Consider the following 26,767-nt stretch of genomic DNA (forward strand, 5'->3'; position numbering starts at 1 on the left):
CCATTAGCAACTTACTAGTAAATAGACATCAGTCTAGAGCGTATGTTCAAAACGGTCTGCACAGATTTCAGTACAAGTCACAACACGTCTCCACAATTGATTGCCTGGTCTGGTTGAAAATTCCTGACATATGGCTCACAACTATTCGTAGTGTGCTACAGAAGTTCCTCTTGGTTTTCTACAGGGCTGGAGTAAACCATCAATTTCAAGTGTTCTCACAGATAGAAACCAATTGGATTTAGGTCAAGTGAACATGAATGCCAGGAACTTGGTCCTTGTCTGCCTGTCAACTTATTGCTGAAGGTTTCATTTAAGATCCCACACACAGAATGAATGCCATCATGCATCATCCTTGCACACCATCATACTGCAAGCAGGATGTCTTCTGCCAAAGCAGGTAAGTTTTCACAGCGAAAATTACCATAATCAATTCCTGTGAGCCTTAATAGGAGAATGTTGGGGCCTATTAAGCAATCTCCTACTGCACCTGCCTAGATATTCAGGCCGAATTGATGCTGATATTTTATTTGTCTTGAGGCATGCTGGTTTATAGCCGCCCCATGTGGTGCTTGTGAAATTTTTGTATTCAGTCACGATTAAAAGATGCTTTGTTTGTAAACAGTATCCGCAAAAGGACTATGGGATCCTCATATTGCTCATTGAGCCATTGACAGTATTCTTCTCATGATGGTCCTGGTTGGAGAACTTGTACTAAATTTAAATGATGCAGGTGTTGTCTTTCTGTGTTCAGCTCACTCCAGACAGTCGTATGGGCCATTTATAATTCTGCCAGTATTCTTCCTTCACTGGTGTCTGGATTCCTTTAAAAATGTGTTTATCAACATCAGATAAGTGTCAGACCCCTTCCATTTTTTTCTCTGATTAGTATTAATAGAAGATGGTTGCCTAATTGTACTTCTTAAAACAATAATCACCACCACCAGTGTGACACATCTTTCTCTCCTTCTTTCAAAGGCATAGACAGCCAGTGTTCACACATTTCTCTCAAGCAGTGTACAATACTTGAGAAGGATGACTTGGAAGGCAACCACGTCTCAAGTATAGAACGAACAGTTCAGCCCCTTGGTGCTGGTATTGGCAAAGTCCAGCTCATTGTTACTATACACTGCTACAGTATGACATGGGATACACTCACAATGTATAGCTTTCTTTTGCAATTATGCATTGTCCTGTCATTTGAAAAAAAAAAAAAAAAAAAGCGTGTTTTATGGCATACTTGAAGCGGACTAAATAGCTTACCAGAATCTTGATTAAGCCACAGTCCTAGGACTCACTGAGACAGAGACACTAACGCCACACATGGACAGTCTCCCAAAGATTCACTAAGATTCACTAAGGTGACGTCTGTGTTATGCTCCACTGTTAGTGCAGTCAGCTTTCCATCCCGTGATCTTGCTAGGTTCCTAGTTACCTACTTCAGGAACATATTGGACAAATAGAGCCTCAGATTTTATAAATCTGGTGGAAGGAATAAACATTAACAGCACTGACATGATGGTCATTTTCAGTGTTTGATCCATCTTTACCAGCGTGCCACTCGGAGTTACAATTCTCCATTTTTCCCAGCCAACATCACAGCTCTCGTTAGCCATTGCTTGCTGGCCACATTCTTTCAGTCAGATGGGAGATGTTTCAAACAATCTGATAAGTAGCCCTTTAAATCCAGTCGTTTGCCTAGTTTGAATATGGAAAACTTTGAGAACCTTGTGCGGATGACACCTTCATCCTGTGATCACAGCGGTTCTAACAAGGATCCAGCGTAAGTCATATTTATTATTGTTGTTGTTTACGTGCATTGTGTACAGATTTCTAGGTTCATGAGTTCATATCAGGAGTGTATTCATGCAGTTCTTTTGTTAGCATTTCAGTCACTATTTTATGTTAATTTAAAATTGATTGATTGCAAGGTTTGCCTATTTAGTTTGAATATGGTGAAGATGTACATAACTATTTAATTAGCTATTCCGATGGAAAAAGTCGAAGAAAGGGCCAAAGAGAGGATTTTGAGAGGAAAGAAAAGAAGGAAAATAGACCATCGATGCCTGATGAGCCAAATGTGATTGTTTCTCAAGTAGGCAAAGCAAATTATTTTGGCCACTTGGGGTATACAGTAATTTAATTTCAAATGTTCTTATTGTCGCTCTCAGTGTTACTTGCTGGGAATATGTCGCTAAGATTTTAACTTTTTTTGAAGTGATAATAATAAATAAAATCATGAATAAAAATATATAAATAAAATTACTCAAAAACTTAATAAAATTAATAAGCATAATTAACCGAAATGTCCGTAGTATGGGCGCCAGAGTTCACCAGAATGGATCCCTCGAATTTAGATAAGAGCATGATAGATTTTATATCCCAGGGCGTGTACATAATGCTGCGTACTGGTACATCTGCTGCAGGCCTTACCTAACCTCCTGAAAACGACTAATTAGGTAGGAACTGCACCTAGGTTTATCAATAACACTGATTCTAAAATAGCTAACTATATTCTGAACAAATTCCGTGCATGAGCACCTCATCAATATCCAACATTATACATATAATACACACATAAAATATTGCTGGAAGACTCCATATTTACAACAACAACAACAATAATGAAAACCGTGGGAAAACGAAAGCGAGAACTAAGCTACCATTTGTAGATGGTCCGATGAACAATGTACATGTATGAAGATAAACACCCTTCACTGTCTCTATATCAATTCGATTTACCGATTCTCATAATCGGCAGTTATCACATCACACAGATACTGTACCTTGTACTACTGTGTTCACATATTTTAACACTTGTTGTAAAGATATATACACACGTCTGTCGATCCTCAACATATAAATTTATGGAAAGTCTGAGATAGCTTTCACCAACATATAATGCTAGGCCGCCACAAGTGCTACAATACTTAATGCGCAAGCACTCTCCACAATCAGCCACTTTCCACAAACATAACAAGACTACGCTCCATGAACGTTTGAAGTCCAGTCCATTGCAGCCGTGTCACTCCAGTACCGTGTATCAGCACCACTTCCTTCCCGTACAGTGCGTCAGTTGTAGTTGTAGTTGTAGTTATCTTCCTTCTCGTTCCTTTACAATCACCTGTACAATCACCCTTACAATGTCCCGTACAATGTTCCATACAATGTTCTTGGTTGCCGCCGTATGATCAACCTTTATAGACATAAACATCCCCCTCCTCTCAGATGATACGTCTGGATTGGTGCTTGCTAGCCAATCATGAGTAAACCTCTTTTTTCTCCCAAGTTATAAACAAACACTCGGGAGTTTTACATGAATCATCAAATTTCCCTGGTACAACAACAAGCTCATCTCATCAGGCTGGGATATATACATGACTAATGGAATTTCCTGACACAAGTACATCACAACAGATACTGGGGTAGCCATATGACTCATTCAAATTACCAGAGTTATTACAGCAATGTTTTCCCACTCTTGCAAAACAAATTACTCATACCTACATATGTGGATATCTTCCAGCTTACCAATATAAATGGCAAAGTATACAAATGAAATAATAATAATAATAATAATAATAATAATAATAAAAATAGAATACAGACAATAATATCTCTAACTTCTACATATAATTCTGGGGTGTAATATATGTACTATCACAAGATAGGTAACCCATTTTCTTATATTGTATTTAGCTTTATATCTGAACCATAGAGTAACTTTAAATGATTGTATGAATAACTTGATATTACTGAGTCATTCCTTTATATTACACTGCCAGAGGTGCCAACTATTACGGATTGTCCGTAATTATTACGGATTTCCCCTCACGATTACGGGATTACGGCCAAAGGAGAAATTATTACGGAGAAGCTGACATTATCACGAAAAAATAATTTTCTACGAAAAGAAAGAAAATAAGGAAAAATGTTCAATACTTTCGAGCCTTTCTCCTAAATGGTCCCCGTTTCATTGCTTGTGAGTTGGCAACGATTCTTATTCGATCGTGAGTTTCTTTTGCTACCCGTAAGCGTTGTACAATTCATTGCTTGTGGTTGAGAAGACGAAAATGTCATCAAAGTGGGAAGGATGCTTCAAGAAAAACTACAGTGAAAAGGAGCTGCTGCGTGGGAAACAAGCTACAAGGAATATTTGTTCACAGAATTAACAGGTTGAGTGCAAATGTTATTGTGTAATATGATATTATTTCGAATAGATTGCTAGAGGGAAGGGCGAAAGGGGTGTCATTGTCGAGAAGGAAAGAGCGCTTTGAACTTGACTCAAAATTTTTCTCGGGGGCGGAGGGCGATTACTGATAGTCCGCTTCAAAGGTTGGCACCTCTGCACTGCAAAAACAGTTGGAAATACTGTTCAAGCCAATTGGGCTGGATGTCTGAAAGGCTGAAGGAAAAAATACACAAGATTGTTGTTTGTCCTGTTGCCCTCTATGGAACCAAGTGTTTTTTTTTTTTTTTTTTGCTAGGGGCTTTACGTCGCACCGACACAGATAGGTCTTATGGCGACGATGGGATAGGAAAGGCCTAGTTGGAAGGAAGCAGCCGTGGCCTTAATTAAGGTACAGCCCCAGCATTTGCCTGATGTGAAAATGGGAAACCACGGAAAACCATTTTCAGGGCTGCCGATAGTGGGATTCGAACCTACTATCTCCTGGATGCAAGCTCACAGCCGCGCGCCCCTACGCGCAATGCCAACTCGCCCGGTGAACCAAGTGCTGGCTGGCAACATCAAGGCATGAACAGGCACTCCATTTGATGGAAATGCAGATGCTGTGTTCAGGCCTTGAGTTGACACAATGGAATCACGTGTCAAATGAGACCCTTTGTCTGAGATTGGGCGTAGCTCCAATTGTAGAGAAGATGCAGTAGGTGTGGCTCAGATGGTATGGGCATGTTTTCGGGAGTTCCACAGATTCAATCGCTAACACAAATTTGAGATTGGTCTCTATTGGAAGATTGACACGTGGAAGGTCCTGGAAGCAATGGTTAGACCGAGTTATGGAAGACATGAAAGAAGCCAATGCCACACCTGAAGACACATCTGAATGTAACAAATGTCAAAGACATTTACAAATGTGGTGACCGTTCTATTATGTGGGAATAACACAAGGAAAGAGAGAGATTGCTTTCTAATAAAAGTTTTTTGAAAACACATTACTGTAAATGTAAGCACTCTTGAGTTGCACAGACTAGAGCTGTTTTAATCTTGATCTTTAATCACATGAATTAGATTAGTCCCAGCATTTGCCTGTTTTGAAAATAGGAAACCACAGAAAACCATCTTCAGGGCTGCCAAGAGTGGGGTTCGAACCCAACCTATTCCGCATGCAAGCTAAAGGTGCACACATCTGACGTAGTGCGTCTGATGCAGCACACTGCCACAGTGGATTATTAGGGAAATGTTTCATTTACTGCATTAGCAACTTGCAGTGAACAGCCGGTAGATAAAGCCACGTAACCATACGTTTTTGAGAGCAATATAGATGCAGCCGTCGAGGAGAAGAGGGCCTCTACTTGTATTGTTGTGATCTCTGCTTGCCTTGCTGTATAATCTGTGAAGGAAAAGTTTTATTTGCTCTTCTCGAAGATGAGAGGCTGATGAAAATGGTGTTGGAAGTTTCCATGCATCTTTGATGCAGCCAGCCTGGTCATTTAAAAATAATGCATGGGGAAAAAAAAAAAGAAAAGGCAGAATTAGTCCAAAGATCAGGTAAAAAAACCATATAATTTTATTTGTAAATGTTACAAAAGTAACATTACTCTGAAGCATTTTCACTTTACTTACCTCAGTGCAATGGCTAATTTTCTTTCAGGAGTTTCTGATTTTGATATCTGCTTGAAGTACCCTCAGGAATAAGTTAGCTGGAAAATTTATAATGTCCAATAATGGACCATTTATATTGGTATTATAAATTTACTCATTCAGAACAAATATTTCAGATTCCCTACCAGGAATGAGTTAGCTGGAAAATTTATAATGTCCAATAACGGACCATTTATATTGGTATTATAAATTTACTCATTCGGAACAAATATTTCAGATTCCCTTCTTGGTAGGTGTGCTAGGTACCAACTGATGAGCCCAGCCTAGCACATGAGGGCGAAACGCTGGCAACCAGGAATGAGTTAGCTGGAAAATTTATAATGTCCAATAACGGACCATTTATATTGGTATTATAAATTTACTCATTCGGAACAAATATTTCAGATTCCCTAAACATCTATATCATCTGATGGCCAAGCAGGCATGAATTTTTGATAATGGGACAAAGTGTCTCATAGTGCATTGGCACTGCCGGTGGCTACAATTAGCTTACGCAGTGGCCTCCACGGTATGCACTAGCCAGCGTCTTGGTAGGTGTGCTAGGTACCAACTGACGAGCCCAGCCTAGCACATGAGGGCGAAACGCTGGCAACCAGGAATGAGTTAGCTGGAAAATGTATAATGTCCAATAACGGACCATTTATATTGGTATTATAAATTTACTCATTCGGAACAAATATTTCAGATTCCCTACGGGAATCAACATCTATATCATGGCCTTTGAATGTCGACAAGAGAGCTCGGTAGTGCACATAGCGAGGAAACTATACCGAAGATGAACGGCCACATTCAGTATCATCACTGGGGTGCATAAATATCGATAACTTAAAAAATCGTGCATGCTTAATCACTCGTAATAACGGATGCTTCAGTTATAGGACTCTCGCTGTGACTGAAGGATAATACAGAGTTTAATATAGGAAATTTCAAGGGACAGGAGGAAACTATCATTACAGCGGGGTTCTCGCTATATGCCCCTACTCGCTATAGCGGACTTCTAGATTGATGCTTCATAGGACTCACTTGCTTATTCATCAGCCATGGATGTCACACGCATTAAATCAGCTGCCTTAGGAATTGCACCTTAAACAGTTATAATGCCCAAACCACGGAGCCATTTTGCTCATTGATTTCATCCCGTAAAGTTGGCATGATAGCTGTTAACAATGGCAGGGATTTTAATCTATCAAGTTGATGTGATTGCTCTTAAATATCAATCAGTTCTGCCCAATGGCAAACTTGCAACCATGAGCTTTGCAAAGCAGTATCTTAGGTAAGCCAGAAATAGCCAATGAATGTTAGATCTCATAACACAACAGTGGCAAGGATTTAAATCTCTCAAGTTGATGCGATTGCTCTTAAATATCAATCAGTTCTGCCCAGTGCCAAACTTGCAACCATGAACTTTCCAAGGCAGTTAAGTAAGCCAGAAATAGCCAGTGAATGTTAGATCTCATAAAACAATCATCTAAGCTACAGAGCTGGCAGTGACTATTTTGATTCGATGCCAGTCACGATATTGCCACCGAGTATTGCCAACTTTTAATTCTTATGTTTGACATACTTGAACTACTTCCCCATTTGATCACCTAACTCCGTGGCTCTGAGTTTTTCAGCACTCTATGTACAGCCCATATGCAGCATTACATAGATAATAAATACACTTAATTGATGCAGAATACTAACACATCATATGTTTTCTCAGAACTGTGGCCATTCTTGGTGAATTCATACTCAAATCTCTCTTTTATTATACTGCCTAGTCTGGCCATGAATACTGTTACTAACTACCTGCTAAATTTGGCCATTTTTCTTGTAATAGCATCTAGTTGCATACAGGGGAACCTCTTCTGTAAACAGTATGCATTAACCTCCAAAGTGATTCTGTTGCATTCAGTGTCTCGTTGTCATGGAACATGATGACCATGAAAATCGTGTCACGGTTATAACATTGCACAAGGTAGGAAGATATCTTTGATATCTTAAGAAGCTTGTCATCAGCAGAATGTTTGTCTATCGAACAGTCAGATGCTTCAGTGAAAATAATGGTATGTTTGACCACCTTCATTCGGGCAATCTGAGGTCTATTAGGATACCACAGCTTATCAGTGACATAAAGCAGAGGATTCACCAAAATCATCTATGAAAACAAAAGGTAATGGGCAAGAGAGATGAATGTGTTGAGATGAACAATGTCTTGGCTTCTAAGAAGTGACCTTGATTTAAAAGCATTTTGATATAGCGTGGGGCATTTCCTAACAATATAATTGAAGAAGCAGAGGCGAGTCAAATGCAGCGCCCTATTTAAGTGAATCATGCATGGAAAATTCTCTTTACTGTTGGTAAAGTTTTCACGAATGAAGAGCTCTTTAACCATCAAAATGATCATGTCTATGCCCCTGGTGCAGTCACAGCTCATGAATGGCTTCAAATATCCAGAAAGCTCATCTGGCATCATATAATGGTTTGGTGGAAGTTTGAAGAATTGTTGCAAGCAAATGTTCCTGACTTCATTTCCATTGCTGTTCTGGAAGTCCAGATCTCAGTCCTTTGGAGTACGAATTGTAGGATCTGCAAGAAGAGACATCCTCATTTTGACAGTTTAAAAATTGTCTTGAAGACTGCTGTAGCCAATTTTCCCATGAACATTGTGTATGATGCAGTGATGCATGGGCAGGAAGATAATATCCTGTGTTCGAGAAAAGAGGTCAACATTTTAAACAGTATACCTAAAAATCTTGGGAATAAATACATATTCTTTCATACCTAAAAGTTGTATTTCTCCAGTCTATATTCCATATATTATTATGCAAGTTGTTCCCAAACATGTGGAAAGTAATTGGGAGGGGGTGGACAGTACACCCCAAAACAACACAAAAAATCCCTCTGATGTTGACGGTTTTCACTTTACAAACAAAAAATTAAATGTATCCTCCTAATTCATTCTTCTTCTTCTTCTTCTTTTCCCACCGCTTTTCCCACACCTGTGGGGTCGCGGGTGCGATCTGTGTCGCACATGTGGATTTGGCCCTGATTTACGGCCGGATGCCCTTCCTGACGCCAACCCTATATGGAGGGATGTAATCACTATTGCGTGTTTCTGTGGTGGTTGGTAGTGTAGTGTGTTGTGTGAATATGAAGAGGAGAGTGTTGGGACGGACACAAACACCCAGTCCCCGAGCCAGAAGAATTAATCAGAAGCGATTAAAATCCCCGACCCGGCCGGGAATCGAACCCGGGACCCTCTGAACCGAAGGTCAGTACGCTGACCATTCAGCCAACGAGTCGGACATCCTCCTAATTCATTACAATACATAATTGCATCATTAGATGGAACAATAAAATTTAAACATTTTTCGACTCGTTTGAGCCATCTTCAGTGAAATAAGGGGGGGTTTAGCACATTTTTTGGTTTCAATTATGTTTTATATTAACCCTTTGTTCACTGAATTTGTCTTAGCGAATTATTTATTGCTCCATCTAGTGATGTAAATATTCTATATTGTTATTGTTTTATTTCCATCTGTCTCTTTTGTTTTTCATTTGTCATTCATTATGCTTTTAGCACATTTTTAGCTTATATTATGTAGATTATGTGACTACTTTGAGGGTTTACCATAAAGGTTACTGTACTGTCTGAAAATAAACATGTGGTACAAGGATTTCATGGCTGACAGTCTTCTCGTTTTATATTATACACCTGGTAAACCTACTCCATAGCACCCTCCCCACTTCCTGTTGTATATTTCAATTTGTCAGGTAGATTCTGCATTCATGCAAAAAAAAAAAATGTTGTCATGACTTACGAATGTTGATAAAGAAGAAATCAAGAATAATTTATAACTGTAAGCTTCTTCAGTCTGTTGGAAATAAATCAGTATACAGTAGCATAAATTTACAAACCTGAAAGAGAAAATATTTATTAACAGATTATATCTGAAAAATATACTGTTAATTAAAAACGGAATGACATGTTTTATTCTTGAAAGAACATCATCAGATTCTATCAGATCACTTTTTTTTAATATCCTGAATTGGTAAATATTATAAAGAAAACATTTATGTTTAATTCTTTTTTATTATTATTATTATTATTATTAATAATAATAATGAACGCATCGCAATTGGGAAATATCGTGGTGGCAATGGTCACTTACAGTAGTGTGATAAAAAAGGAAAGTTAAAACATAATTACCCAACAGCAACAACAAGAGCATAACAAGCAATTCCATGGGAAGAAAAATTACAAAAAAAAAAAAAAAAAAAAAAAAAATACTGCTAGTTTTACATTTTAAGAAAATGCTATTTATTCGGGGCGTCGACCCAAGAAGATCTTTTGCCCCTACTTTGCACCATATGTTATGAACCTGCGTGTATTTGGAAATTGCGGAAGTGTAAAGTGTTGAATGTGAGGAAAGGAACATTAAGGACAACACAAACACCCAGTCCCCAGGCCAGTAAGTTGAGCTTACTACTAGCTTAACATTACAATTCATAATGAAGTAAAAGTTAAAACATAATTACCCAACAACAACAACCTTCTAATACTTAAAAGTTAGAACATAATGAAGTGTTCCGGCATTGCTCTTTTCTAGTTCAGCAAAGAGTGCACACATTACATGGTTGTACAGAGACCGAATCCTGAGGAGGTTGACAGATTGCCTTTGAAGATTGGGAAATATATATCGCACCCTCAGAACTAGGCTGTCGTAACTACCAAATCACTGTTTTGAGTAAATTACGATAAAAGATTTCGAATGCACTTCAAAATTCACGGTTTTAAGATAGACACTAGAATTTTTTTACTCACACTTGTATAGCAATCTGGCACTTTACCTTCAATGTATAAAAATAGGCATAAAATAAACAACAATCTATAGTTACGACAGTTTATGTGTTGGTATATGGTTGAAATGAAAGTTACATCGGTCATACAATGCAGTAGGAAATGCACCAAAGTGAGTTGATACATCTTGAGGATTTAAATAGTTATTAAAGTGAATAATATTACAATTCATATGTACTAATGTTAAATGGGCTATAGATGCTTAAAATAAAAAGAACAAATAGTATTATAAAATTTAGTTTGTGAAACTGGCAATGATTGGTAAAGAGCATGATACACTCTTGGTATTGTATTTCCATCACACAATAACATTAGGTCTTTCTTCTTTTCAGCCGAAATACACGGTTGTCGTGTATAGGCAGGAGTAATTGGAGGTGTTTGAATTGCCCTTCTTCCCCTTTGACGGCCCCTAATATTAATGTAATTGAACTCTTCACACTCAAATTCTGTCTTGTAGCATAGAGTATACTTCTGGCCCTTTTCAACTTTCAGCACTTTCACTCCATTTGACGGATTCTCCTTTATCATTCACTGTGTAGTTGCTACCCATTTTATCAGTTAATTTCTTGAAGTCATGGACTTCATTGTAATTCATATCTCTGACCTGATATTCTGTCCCTCTTTTCGTGGCACATTGTATGATTCCAGTCCACTGCACAGGCACATACAATGGACCACTCTTTAAAGCTCTTTTCTTTTGCTTCTCTATGCAGGAATGCATAGAACCACCAGCATTCTGTGTAACTCCTACAATTAAATATTTGTGGGTTATGGATTGTAGGTTTGGAATGGTATCCACTGCATACAGATACATTGTTGCCAGGAACTTATTCTGGTTCTTTGCAGGGCAATTATCTTTGTAAAATATAAAGTCTTTACACTCAATGGATTTGAGATATTCATAGACACAGGATGCAATTTCTGTGGCTCCTTTCTTACCAGATGCTTCATTCCAAAAGTAGCAATAACCTTGTTTGGTTGTATTATCAAAAATTGTGAAATTGTACACATTCAGCCATTATTTATAATAAAACACTGATAGGTCACCACACGGTGCCTGAAGGACAGACTGCAGATCAGAATCGCATACTTTAATCTCATTACCTCCAAGTGCTTTTTCTAAATCAGCATTTCTCTTGGCCTTTAGTGGACACGGCAGTAGATCTACGTATGTTCTTTGAGATGGCAAATTATCGGTGTCAACAGATGCAAGTTTGAAGCATTCACTTCCTCTGCTCTTACAATTACACTAATACAGCATTCGCCAGAAAAAATATGACATAGCAACGATCGTCTACTTGGGAATACACGTTTGCAATCTCAACAGGACATCATTGCATCTTTATCACTTTGTGGAATTTTACTTGCTACACACTCGCATCTTGCCAGTGCCTTGGTACAATACTGCCTTTCTATAGAAAGCATAACACTGTCAACACTATACAGACAATAATAATGTGCCCCACACACAATGACTTACGACAGTTTGTCAGTATATACCTCTGCAAAATGTTCTACAGGAAGACTGTCGTAGTAGAGTTACGACAGTTTATCAGTATGTACCTCTACAAATTCACAAAACCTAAAAACTGTTGTTTGCGTGTTTTGAATGGTATGGTATGACTTACAGTTACAACAGTTTTACTGTTCGATAGAGGACAAAATATCAGTTTTTAATGTGTTCGTAACTCAAAATTCAACTTTTGGGAGTTACGACAGTCTTGTTCTGAGGGTGCGATATTTAACCCTCAACTGGTATCATACGTCTGTGAGACGGCTGAAAAATTTTCCGAGGCCATCCTCTCTCCTTTCGTCAGCCTACTGCTTTTTTCCCTTGATGTCATGCTATAGTCTGTCAATGACGTAGGGCCAGCCTGCTAGGTTGTTGATGATTTTCCATTACATCATGCTCCGGTGGCAATGTCAGTTTTTGTGGAACTGTACTGATATCTTATTATTAATATTATTATTATACCATAATTGTATTGTAAATTGAATTCAAGCGAGCGAGTTGGCTGTGTGGTTAGGATTGCTTAGCTGTGAGCTTGCATTTGGAAGATGGTGGGTTTGAATCCTACCGATAACAGCTCTGAAGATGGTTATCCTTAGTTTTCCATTTTCATACCAGGCAAATGCTGGGGATGTACTTTAATTAAGGCCATGGCCGCTATCTTCCCATTCCTAGCCCTTTCCCATCCTAGAGTTGTTGTTGTTGTTGTTGCTGCTGTTGTTGTTGTTGTTGTTGTTGTTTGAGTCATCAGTCCATAGACTGGTTTGATGCAGCCCTCCATGGCACTCTATCCTGTACTAACCTTTTCATTTCTATGTAAATATTGCATCCTACATCTGCTCTAATCTGCTTGTCATATTCATACTTTGGTCTACCCCTACCGTTCTTACCACCTACACTTCCTTCAAAAACCAACTGAACTAGTCCTGGGTGTCTTAAGATGTGCCCTATTATTCTATTTCTTCTTCTTGTCAAATTTAGCTAAATCGATCTCCTGTCTCCAATTCGTTTCAGTATCTCTTCATTCGTGATTCGATCTGTCCATCTCACCTTCAGCATTCTTCTGTAACACTACATTTCAAAAGCTTCTATTCTCTTTTTTTCTGAGCTAGTTATCATCCATGTTTCACTTCCATACACCATGAACCTACTACGCTGGCGTAGCTGGGGGAGGGGTGATACTCCCACGTGGCGCGTCCCAGGTGGCGGATAGGGGGGTCCTAACCAGTTTGCCGGTGGACTTGAGGGAAATAAAATACCTTTCGCGGACCAAACACACAACTCCCTGTTGGTGGGGGACGCAGAGGAAGAATACACCCACGGTATCCCCTGCTTGTCGTGAGAGGCAACTAAAAGGGGTGACCAAGGGATGATAAAATTAGAACCATGATACTACTTGTAATTAGTACAACCACGCAGGGAACACCATGGCTCGCTTATACTTGCGCGTAGTACCACTATGTTAGGTACACAATAGGTTTGTGATTAGTAGCAATAGAGTGTGTTGGCGGCTTTTACAGTACCTGTGATTCGTACCCCTATATGACCAACACCATGGGATTGGCGACACCTTGCCTATGCTTAGTACTCACTCTGTGATGAGCACCACGGGATAGTGCGGGTCCCTGTGTTTAGTCCACTTATTTGAGGAACGCCATAGGTTTGCGTTGCCTGTAAGTAGTGCCGCAGTGTGCGAAATACCATAGGTCTGTGTTACATGTGCGAATTTCATTACCTGTGCATTGTACCATATTGTGTGGAATACTGCGAGTCTACGCTACTTTTGATTAGTACCGCAACATGACACATAGCATGGTTCTATTTTCGTAGCGATAAGTACCATTATGAGGGGCCAATGACCTGGATTTTAGACCCGTTTCGACTACAACCATCATTGAGTCAGTATTGTGCTTTAGAAGCTGCCCCTTGGTCAGTAATACTATAGTATAATGCTAAGTTTCTGGGAATGTGGGCATTGCGGGTCGGTCCACTGATTGTTTTAACTTCATATCCATCCATTCATTTTTCGTCCTCGCGTTTTCAAATTCTGGTCAGTGGAGGATTATGGATTTCTAAATTGTCATACAATTTTGTCCCATTTCGAGCCGATAACCTAGTCCTAGATGTTAGACCCCTTTAACCAACAAGCATCATCATCAGCAGCACTTCCATACAATGCCACGCTCCACACGAAAGTCTTCAAAAACATCTTTCTAATTCCTATATCAATGTTTGAAGAAAGCAAATTTCTTTTCTTAAGAAAGTTTTTCCTTGCTTGTGCTAGTCTGCATTTTCTGTCGTCCTTAGTTCTGCCATCGTTAGTTATTTCACTACCCAAGTAACAATATTCATCTACTTCCTTTAAGATGTCATTTCCTAATCTAATATTTCCTGCATCACCTGCCTCTGTTTGACTGCACTCCATTACTTTTGCTTTGGACTTATTTATTTTCATCTTGTACTCCTTACCCAAGACTTCATCCATACCATTCAGCAGCTTCTCGAGATCTTCTACAGTCTCAGATAAAATAACAATATCATTGGCAAATCTCAAGGTTTTGATTTCCTCTTCTTGGATTGTGATTTCCTTTCCAAATTCCTCTTTAATTTCCTTTACTGCCTATTCTATGTAAACATTGAAAAGGAGCCTTGCCTCACTCCTTTCTGGATTGCTGCATCTTTTTCAAAGCCCTCGATTATTATCACTAAAGACTGATTTTAATACAGATTGTAGATAATTCTTCGTTCTCGGTATCTGAACCTAATCACCTTCAGAATCTTAAATAGCTTGGCCCAATCAACATTATTGAATGCCTTTTCTAGATCTACGAATGCCATGTACATGGGCTTGTCCTTCTTTAAGAGCAGATGTAAAATCAGGACTGCTTCATGTGTTCCTACATTTCTTCTGAAGCCAAACTGATCTTCTCCCAACTCAGCTTCACCTTGTTTTTCCATTCGTCAATACGTGTTAAGATTTTGCAGGCATGAGATACTAAACTAATGGTGCGGTAGTTTTCACACCTGTCAGCACTGGCTTTCTTGGGAATAGGTATAACAACATTCTGCCGAAAATCGGTTGGCACTTTTCCTGTCTCATACATCTTACACACTAAATGGAATAACCTTGCCATGCTGGTTTCTCCTAAGGCAGTCAGTAATTCAGAGTGAATGTCATCAATTCCAGGTGCCTTGTTCCTATTTCGGTCAGTCACACCTCTGTCAAACTCACCTCAAAATTGGGTCTCCCATTTCATCAGCATCAACACTCTCTTCTTGTTCCAGAACCAAATTATCTACATCTTTACCTTGATACAACTGTTGGATATGTCCTCGCCATCTTTCTGCTTTGTCTTCTTTCCCTAGAAGTGGGTTTCCATCTGAGCTGCATCTACCTTTCCCAGGACCATACAACCTTCGACATCCTTGCACTTCTCCTTCAGCCATTATATTATGTTCTATCTTTCTGTAAATTAGACTTCAGTATTTTTTTTTTTTTTTATTTTTTTTTTTTAAAGGTTATTTGGTAGAACCTACATTGTTCTCTCAAGAGCAAAACATGTCGTTCTATTTTTTTATTAATGGTATCTTTTAATAAGGTATTTTCTAAATTTATGTTATACTGAGTTAGTTTCAACAGAGTGAAGAATCTTGCAGTTATAAATGAACTGATGTTAACTGATGTGAATGTGAATCATTATAACAAAAGGCAAAAATATACTGTATTTATTGTTTGTTTTTCTGTCCATGATTTTTAACAAGAATTTCTTGTATGTCCTATCCAATCTGAGTATAATATTGTTCTTATTTTATGTCACCTATTGTAATACACTGTATGTTGTACATTTTTTTTCCGTAAGGATTACTATGGAAATCTTTTATCTTTGCAGCCTGCTTATCAAAATCTTCATCAGAGAGTGGAAGGTACTGTGGCAAGTTTCTTGGCCAGCCAAGAATGGCGACCTGACCTAAACAAGAACCAGCTAAGAGACAGTCTTCGCAAGCACATTCATGAGTAAGCAAATCAATACATTCTGTCATTAACATTTTCACAGTTTCATCATTAGCAAAGTATTCTGTGTATTCATTTTTAGTTCTTACCTTGGAGGATGATTAGATCTTCAAAGTGTATTCCACCATAGATTATGTAACTATTAGGGGAAACCCAATATCCAGGGCAGTACTATGATTAGACCATGCAAAATAAGTGTGATAGTTTGCTATCGCTTCTCACAGTGACCCAGAAGGTATTTGCTGCTGCCCTACCCATCCTGTGAGTTACAACTTTCACAGTATACATTAGTAGCCATTAGGGTGTGATGATTTAAATCATGATTTAAATTAGTTTATTTTTATCATAAAAGTCTATTATGTAAATCAGTTGATTTAATAATAAATATCTATGATTAAGATCAGTTGGCTTATTTATTTTTATCTTATTGCAGGCTGTCCATTGTTCAAATTCATATAAAAATCAACTACTTAAAATCAGTTTGCTTCCTTATTGTTGTCTTATTGCTTATATTCTATGGGGTGTCATTTTGGTGCCCATCCCGCGTGATTGGAATATGCAAGTGAAAAGCCATCAGTGTTGGTAAATTACAAGCGGTATATAAAATAATAAATAGCCTCCATGTATAGTTTCAATCTTTCTTTGTTTTTTGTATATTTGTAAATAAGTTAAGACCTTTTGAGTGTATCCCATAAAATATTTTGTGATATAAGTTCAACAACAATTTCCGAGGGGTAGTATAATCGTCTAAAAATTGTTGTGGAATGTCATCATCTAAGTTCTTATTAGTTCTTAACCAAACTACAAACGGGACACACAGACACTGAAACAATACTAAACCAATTACAACTTGGTCAACAGTAAGGAAACTGCAATGCTGCCATCAAGAAATTACAGAGGCCAACACTTTTAACATTGTTTCCCATATTCCAACAGTATAGAGTGTACTTAATAATAGCTTTTGTACATAATATAACATTTCATTTAATTTGGAACAAGCGTGTTTGCAGATGTTTTACTTGAGAATCCACATTTGTTGGAGACAACAGTTTTATGAACTAAATTTATTAGAAAGAATGAACTGGGAAAAGCATCTGCTAATCAGAGATGTCCTGTCATTAACATAGTTGTGCGATAAATAGGACAACTTCCCCACCAGCCGCATTATGCCTTTCTTCACCTAAACATCTGGTAAAACATGTACGTTTAACTGTAGAAAGTGTTTTTAGAAACCTGCTGGACTTTGAGGAAAGTGATGAAGTGATTTGAAGGATCCATAACGGGAGAAAATAAGAAGATCCACAATATTTTGCCCGGGTTAGATATTAATCCTGCCTAATGTAACTGAACACCAAGGAAACTTGAGAATACCTGTATGATTATTATTTTATTATTTTTATTACCATTATCCTCATCATACATAAAATTGTAAGGCAAGTTTTCCTTATAATTATTTTTTTGGTACTGATCATATAAAGGACTTTTTCCTTTGCTGTCAGTCTGGTTATCTGTTTGTGTTCCTAAAATGGTAAAACTGCTAGACATACTTTAACCGAACTACGTATTTGGAATCTACTCATTCAACGTTGTATTATCAGGTGCATATGGGGTCGAGGTCATCGCATGGAGTTTGGATTTATAGGTTGATTATTCTCAGATATCTTCGTTTACGTTAGGTCTATCAAAACACTGTATATAACAATCATTTAAGAATATGTTATTTCTGTTCGTTTATGTTATATATGTATTTATCGTACGACGGATAATAACAGAGGTGTTCACAAAAACTTGGATTTATAAGCCAAGTCCCGTGAGACATTTGGTGAATGCCTTCTAGGTGGTTTAATGGAAAGAAAAAACATGCCATTTTACTATTTAAGATAGAATAATGAATGAGGGAGGTATCATCAAGTATGGGTTTCATGAGTCTTCAGTCGCAGTGTCATGTACATGGAGAATTTTCCACAACTTTGGAGCAGGAACTGTACTGAGGAATAAATTTAGAAATCGCTCTCATTCTGTCTCGACTTTTTTGTTGATAAACTTAACCGTAATAGGTATTTGTATTTTTTCCTGTATAGACTTAATTAATAGAGCTATGAATATACCTATGTCTAAGAAGTATTATGACAGAGAAATAACTATTCTGTAATCCACCAAATTGCTCGTAACAACGCATACTCCAGATGGTTTATTAATAGAATGATAAATAAAGTGAAAAATTAACCAAAAGCAACTTTCGTTGGAGATCAAAAAGAGAAAAAGAATTTTGCAGTTCTAACTTTTGGAAATAAGCACTCTTATCAACTGGCTAAAATTTTCTGGAAAAGGAACATCAATATCGCATACAAAACTGATAACCTAACTGCTAGAAACAGCTTTAGCAGATCTATCTGTCCATTCTATTGGACCAATTTGCTTCATTTGTGTTTTATTCTCTCTGCAATTACCTGCTGATGAATCATGATACATTGATAGGTCTCTAAGTTCAGCTAATTTTGAGTAATCATCAAATCAAATCATTAAATGATCACTCCAATAATTGAAGGCAAAGGCTTACCCTAAGCTACAATACATTCTTTACTTAGCAGCTTGCTAAGTGACTAACACTTTCGTTAATATTCTGATATAATTATGTACTGTATGTGATTTTCATCCTTAGTAATGTCATTGCATGCAGCCACGTTTGATTACTACCCCTCAAGCCAGAGAGTATACACTTCCTCTGATGATGGAAGAATACTATTCTCTGCTAGATACTCTTTAATTCTCTCACCTTCCCGAGCTTCTAAACAGACTCAACAGATGGCAGAACGTTCCTAATAACTTACATGCTCTAAGAGAAAACAGTCGACGTACATACAGATGGAAAGGTATCAGTTTGACTAGCCTTCTGTTGAATGTTGATGGTTACGGGCAACCACCGCCGCGTGCGATGGAGTTCCGTCATGTTGAAACCACATCCTGCAGTGGTCAAGGAGTGGCACATGTTCCAAAAACGGTGGTAGTTCATCTTGGAGAAACCGCAGATAGCGTTGGCTGGTCAGATGGCCCTCAAAGAAATGGGGACCGAAGAGGTGATCACCCATGATTCCACACCATACATTCTCGCCCCACTGTACCTGAAAAGCTGTCTGTCGCACCCAATGAGGATTATCCATACTCCAGTAATGCATATTATGGTGATTAACAGTTCCATTGTTGTGGAATTGTGCTTCGTCTGTAAATAAGAGAGTCACTAGAAAAGCAGGTTCAGTCCACATGCTGAAGGATCCATTGACAGAACACCGCCCGGGCATCGAAATCATGACCTTGGAGCAGTGGGTATGCAATATCTGCATAACAGACACTTGGCTGATGTTCGTCTCCTGTGCAGTGGCCCGTGTGCTAGTATGAGGGTTATGCCAGATAGTGTCAAACACAATGCAGTATACCGCAGGCGTCTTTCCACACTCTGAAATTTCATGCCCGTCGGTTGTTGTCTATCCAGATAGCGTTCCTGGTACAGGCAGTGTGCCTGGTATGCATTCTGTCTAGCTTCTCCATAGATATGTAACATTTCCATATACTCATCGCTGGAATACGTCTCGAGGCAGTGAATAAACTATGTGTTGTGAATTGCTTCGAAGGAGGGGAGTTCGTACAGCTACATACTTACCTGCCATCGCATGTTGTTATCGTTCCAATGGGGCATACTTTGCCCTACCTGTGGTCTACAAAGCTTGGAACCTGTACGATGTAGCTAACTGGCCACAGACCATGATCTCCTCATCCTCATCCAACCCAGCACCATACCCAATGCAATAATACATATGGTCTTTTACAGGGTCAAATATCTCCCCGCCCGCTTGCCATGTGAGCTACTGTGACTCTTGACCTACGGCGCCCACTTCCCAGCCTATACTGTATCACGCTCCCTGTCTGTGCATCCACCTACTGTTTTAAAGTACGTGTTCTGCGTATCTGGACTCGTTTTACAGGTTCATTCGAGGTACCCATAATGAATTAAGAGTTGCACTCACGATTCCTGCTGTCTTCTAGCCCGTAAACACACATCTCCTTATATTACCCCGGTTTAGGGAGAGGGACCGATGTCTTTCAGAATTGTAGTAAATGTGAAAGGATGCATAAAACTGGATCGCAAGGGGCTGGTGGACCACTCGGTATATTGGGGCAGGCCATAACAATTTTCACAACATTCTCATCTGGAAACAGTTCTAAATAATCCGTCTCAGTCTGCACCCTCTAGCTTCACCTATAAGTCCCGGCAAGTGAAGAATGCTGCTCTGAGCTTGAATACAGTATGAAGGTTCTGCAGTGCAGTACTGTATACTTCCTCCACTTAAATTTTTCCTTCCCATGGTAATAGCTACCATCACTATCACCCTGCTGGTCATTGGAGGAAGTCTGATCAGCACCTTGATTGAAATCGTCACTTACTTCTTCAGTATCATGCTGAAAAGAAAGGAAAATGGCTGGGCTACACATGTAGCCCTCGCGAGTGCCGGAGTGTTAAGGTCACCTGCCTACTTTCTGAGGACAGCGGACTGACTCCGTAACACAGTCTTCCTCTCCATCATTGCTGTCACCTTACACAGCACTATTCTCATTACTATTTTCATCTAACCACTTTCAGATAATATCCTTTTTGCTAGCGCCAGTCTCTGACATAGTAACACAACTATCCGCGCATGCTACAGGTGTAGCCTAGTCGTCTTCAACACCAAATTGTGCTCAGATCCAACTCCTTCACGCTCACTAATTCTTCATAAGATTAACTGGAAGGAAGATACTGGATACCACGTCCCTCCATTCCTGTTGGGTATTGTGCAGAAAAGACCAGAAAATGGCTGGGCTACATATTGTCCCCTTTTTACCGGGCATGCTCAGCCGGAGAACGAGAGTCTCATGGGTGGACCGTTCGTTGTCTGGCTTTGCTTATTTTGAGGGCTGGGAAAGAGACAAGGACTAGCGACAGTAATACAAAAGTATCAAACAACAGGTTTCTGACATTTATTACCAACTAGCACTTAAACAATAACAAATTAAATTTAAACAAATCTGGACCGAAAATCAAATTTTTGGTTCTTCTCTGCCGGTTCATTTGAATATAGCATTTAATTCCTCCAAATAGCCTTGACGTCAATAATTCTGCAAATATACAGATGGTTATTAGCCTACTTCTAATGAAACACAAGAAAAAATAAGTTAACATTCTATGGGAAGATCTCCTCTCACAATGTCGTTAATATTTACAAGTTGAAAATAATTCAATCTCAGAAGACTGTCTATCCCATGGTAGTTTTAAGCGTCTAAATATCAGATCCACTTGTGTTAACATTCATTTTCTCAAATGAAAACTTTACTCTAGAGAACTGAATTAAACGTGATATCCATGGAATTGGAAAAATATACAAAAGTTTGATCAGAAACATTACTCAAAGAAGTCTCTATCTGACTTAATTTCACAAAATTGTGCTTGTATAATAATTATTACTATGAAACTTTCTTTAATATTCAATTGAACAAAACATGATGTCAATCTTTAACATCTGACGTCTTGAGGATCTTTAGCATTGTAAGCTTTACAATAATAGTGAATCTCGTCCACTGAAATAATTCTTTCTTATTCATTACTGCATGATATTCTGAACGAAAGCAGGTGTTGCAGGAAGTATTAGATTAGGAAATTAAGTCTTGAAGGAAGTAGTTGAATATTGTTACTTGGGTAGTAATATAACTAACGATGACAGAAGTAAGGAGGACATAAAATGCGGGCTGGCACAAGCAAGGAAAAACTTTCTTAAGAAAAGAAATTTGTTGACTTCAAACATTGATGTAGGAATTAAAAAGATGTTTCTTAAGACTTTCATCTGTAGCGTGGCATTGTATGGAAGTGAAACATGGACGATAACCAGCTCAGAAGGAAAGAGAATAGAAGCTTTTGAAATGTGGTGTTACAGAAGAATGCTGAAGTTGAGAGGATAGATAGAATCACGAATGAAGAAATACTGAATCAAATTGGTGAGAGGAGGTCGATTTGGCTAAATTTGACGAGAAGAAGAGATAGAATGATAAGACACCCAGGACTTGTTCAGTTGGTTTTTGAAGGAAGTGTAGGCAGTAAGAATGGAGGGGGTAGACCAAGGTATGAATATGACAAGCAGAATAGAACAGATGTAGGTTGCAATATTTACATAGAAATGAAAAGGTTAGTACAGGATAGAGTGGCATGGAGGGCTGCATCAAACCAGTCTATGGACTGATGACTCAAATAACAACAATGACATCAATTTTCCTAATATTCCACTAATGTTTGTTTATTGATTGATATAGTGAATTATGATATAATAGGTCTTTAAATCAAAAAGTAAAATCAACTCAAACAACGATGCTGATAACCAGGACCCAACGTAACGAACATCTGGCCGGGTCACAACCACAGTCAAAAGAAACATATCACAATTCACTGAAATTACTACCACATACACAGCATTCACACTAAGGCACATGAGAATTATTTACATTATTTACAATGAATTCTAGCCTTTGAATATTATATTTTGACTTTTATCCTAGGCACATGAATTCTCTCGACGGTATCGGGTAAAGAAAAATCCATTCACGTCTCTCAGAAATGTGATGAAGTCTGGATGATCACTTGGTCAAAGATGATAAAATTTTACGACGTTGGTCACGATAATATCGGCGGTTGATATCTGGAAAAATTGTCGTCTACTGAAACGCACATGGTACAGGTCAAATATTAGCATTCGCTTTCATGGTTCATGAGTCACAACATTATTATTACTCAGCTCCATGTCCATCAAGTAACACGTGCTCACACTTGAAGAAATTACGCCTTATCCCACACGTATTCTTCAAATAAATTTAATAAATGTATCCACCAGTCAATAAAAATACAGTAAATGATCCATTCACAAGTCAATAAAATACAGTAAATGATCTGTCTAGATTCTGACATATTCCAGGCTCATATTCATCCTAATTGAGCACACATTAACATCTTTCACACAAGATCAAGCAATATTTAAACTCATGACCCTTATTCATTCATTTAACCTGAGGTGAAAATTTATTATTATTATTATTATTATTATTATTATTATTATTATTATTATTATTAGATGTGCTAGATCTCAAATTCGCACAAACTAGGGTTCAACAATATGCCAGATGACACTAACACGCCTTAAATCATACAAGAATGAGTGCCGGAGGATTAAGGTCACCTGCCAAGACTACCTGCTGAGTTCAGTTGACTGAACGGTTGAAGTATGAATGAGTGTGAATGTGATGTTTATTTTAAATTTAACTTGTATCAGTTTTTAATATAAATTTAGTTTGTAATTTATTTAAATTCATTTTTAATTCCATCAATTTATTTAGTTTCAACTATTCTAAATTGTAATCAAAATGTGGTTAAGTGTAAGAGAGGACCTACAGCCCTAACTTCACCACTGAACAAGGCAATACATACATAAATAAACATTTACAAAAAGAGACAAAAGGAAAGGTTATTCCAGTTGGTTTTAGGAAAGGTTATTCCAGTGATGTTCAACTTGCAGGATTCCAGCAAGATGTAGCAGATATTTTAGATTCAGAAATTCAAATGGACTACAGTATATCATTATTGACCTATCCAAGGCTTTTGACAGGGCAGTTCATGGGAGACTACTGATGAAATAGAGGACTAGTGGAATAGATATGCCTGATGACCTAGCTGTTAGGCCCCTTTAAACAACAATCATCATCATCATCAGCATCATGGACTAGATAAATCATGGGTAATAAATTTCTAGAAAACAGAAGTTGGTGAAGCATTATCTCGTAATGATAAAGGAGGGTGTGAAAATCATTATTCTTGGACCTTGTGTGTGTAAATGACATGAGAAAAAGAAATGGAATCACAGATAAAGTTTTTTCAGATGATGTTATACTATACAGAGTAACGAATTGTGAGAGACTGTAAAAAGACGTCAACAAAGTTGGAGATGGACAGCAGACAGTGACATGATGGTAACTTAAACAGAGTGGAAAATGGTTGTAAGTTTTGCCAAGAGGAAGAGCTCTCTCAGTTTTAATTACTGTGATGATGGAATAAAAGTACCTCATGGGGATCGCTGTAAGTACTTAAGTGTGACCGAGCTCGATAGCTGCAGTCGCTTAAGTGCGGCCAGTATCCAGTGTTCGGGAGATAGTGGGTTCGAACCCCACTGTCGGCAGCCCTGAAGATGGTTTTCTGTGGTTTCCCATTTTCACACCAGGCAAATGCTGGGGCTGTACCTTAATTAAGGCCACGGCCGGTTCCTTCCCACTCCTAAGCCTTTCCTGTCCCATCGTTGCCATAAGACCTATCTGTGTCAGTGCAACGTAAAGCAACTAGCCAAAAAAAAGTACTTAGGCCTAAATGTTAATATAAGGAAAAATCTTCATTGGGGTAATCACATTAATGAGGTTGCAAATAAAGGTTTACAGTTCTTTTCATGTGGTTGTGAGGGTATTTTGGGGCTATAGTGAGGATGTAAAGGAGAGCATAGAAGTCATTGGTGAGACCTCAATTTGCCTGTTGTTCTGTTTTTTAGCAGATAAAACAAGCGCAAGTATAGTAACTACGTACATATTAACGCCCACCATTTAAAAAAGGAAAATTAGAATAGTCTTGTATTTGAACTGAATATCTGAGCTATATCCACACCAACCACTCAAGTGGTCCAGTAGTTCGGGTGTGATTGAACAAGAAATGAGGAGGCACCTTCTCATTCCTAACTATTACACATTAAAAAAAAATGATTTTGCATATATTATATTTGAAACATCCTAGCAGAATGTACCTGTTGTTTAATTCCACACATCTTATAATTAACAAATTATGCATCGAGTCTAACCATCGTTGTCTTGGCCTTCCTCTACTTCTCTTACCCTCCAAGATCTAATCCATCATTCTCTTAGGTAACCTATCCTCCCCCATTCGCCTCATATAACCCCACCGCCAAAGCAGGTTGATGAGTACAGCTTCATCCATAGAGTTTGTTCCTGACTTACGAGGGAAGTGTCTGAACTGGGAAATCTCTAGAAAACGGAAGTTGGTGAAGCATTGTCTGATCTTGTAATGGTAATGAAGGGGGTTCTGAAAGGCATTATTTTTGGTCCTTAATGTTTTCTTGTATAAATGCATGTACTGGGCAAGTTGGCCATGCGGTTAGAGGCGTGCGGCTGTGAGCTTGCATCTGGGAGATAGTGGGTTCGAATCCCACTGTCGGCAGCCCTGAAGATGGTTTTCCGTGTTTTCCATTTTCACACCAGGCAAATGCTGGGGCTGTACCTTAATTAAGGGCACGGCCGCTTCCTTCCAACTCCTAGGCCTTTCCTATCCCATCGTCGCCATAAAACCTATCTGTGTCGGTGCAACTTAAAGCCACTAGCAAAAATAAATATATATATATATATACACATGTGTATATGTAAATGACATGAGAAAAAGAAATGGAATCACAGATAAAGCTTTTGGCAGATGATGTTATACTATACAGAGTAACAAATAAGTTACATGATTGTGAGGGACTGCAAAAAGACCTCAACAAAGTTGTGAGATGGACAGCAGACAATGGCATGATGGTAACTTAAAGAGAGTGGAAAATGGTTGTAAGTTTTGCCAAGAGGAAGAGATCTTGTTAAAAATTTGCACACATGTTGAGTGAGGCCAACTAGGCAGGCCGGTAAAAAAAAAATTCTGAAATGAACTTGTACCCTCACTAGATAGTAGTAAGAGTATCACATTTTTAACTGCATGCGCTGGTCAAGTGTGTAGTCTGCCTCGCACCTGGTTGGCGGCTCGAGAGAAACATAATACCAATATAATGGTCCGTTATAGGACATTATAAATTGGTATTATAAATTTACTCATTCAGGACAAATATTTCATGTTCCCTATGGGAATCAACATCTATATCATCGAGAGAAACATTCCAAACAACTGCCCTTCTATACTCGCACTCACAAATTGCACTACGGCCAATAAGTGTAGCTATTTCAAGTGTAGGTTGAGAATAAGTTGGTGTATGTCTGAAAAGAAGGAAAACTAAAGTTGAAGAATGCTACACATGTTGGTAATTCTTTAGTTTACCAAGCTCGATAGCTGCAGTCGCTTAAGTGCGGCCAGTATCCAGTGTTCGGGAGATAGTGGGTTCAAACCCCACTGTCGGCAGCCCTGAAGATGGTTTTCCGTGGTTTCCCATTTTCACACCAGGCAAATGCCTGTACCTTATGGATGTACCTTAATTAAGGCCACGGCCGCTTCCTTCCCACTCCTAGCCCCTCCCTGTCCCATCGTCGCCATAAGACCTATCTGTGTCGGTGCGAAGTAAAGCAACTAGCAACAAAAAAAAAAATTCTTTAGTTTTACCACTAATCACCATAGCAGCTAATGATGTTCCCTCAGGTCAACTTTTGTACTATATTGCAGTAAAACACACCTGCCAAAGCTAGTTCTACAGCACTGCAAAATAAATTTATTTCTTGTATAGTCTGAGTACG

The 26,767-nt window shown here is 38.5% G+C and overlaps 1 protein-coding gene across 1 annotated transcript in view; it reads left to right on the plus strand.

Moving 5' to 3' along the window:
* The window catches only part of LOC136866284 (dentin sialophosphoprotein), a 135,301-nt gene that overhangs the window by 37,403 nt on the left and 71,131 nt on the right, over positions 1 to 26,767 (plus strand). The window contains exon 2 of the mRNA XM_067143111.2: positions 16,089 to 16,213. Within this exon, the coding sequence (XP_066999212.2) occupies positions 16,089 to 16,213 (125 nt within the window). The remainder of the gene's footprint in view (positions 1 to 16,088; positions 16,214 to 26,767) is intronic.

Source organism: Anabrus simplex, chromosome 3 (genome assembly GCF_040414725.1).
Source record: "Anabrus simplex isolate iqAnaSimp1 chromosome 3, ASM4041472v1, whole genome shotgun sequence".
Taxonomy (NCBI): Eukaryota; Metazoa; Arthropoda; class Insecta; order Orthoptera; family Tettigoniidae; genus Anabrus; species Anabrus simplex.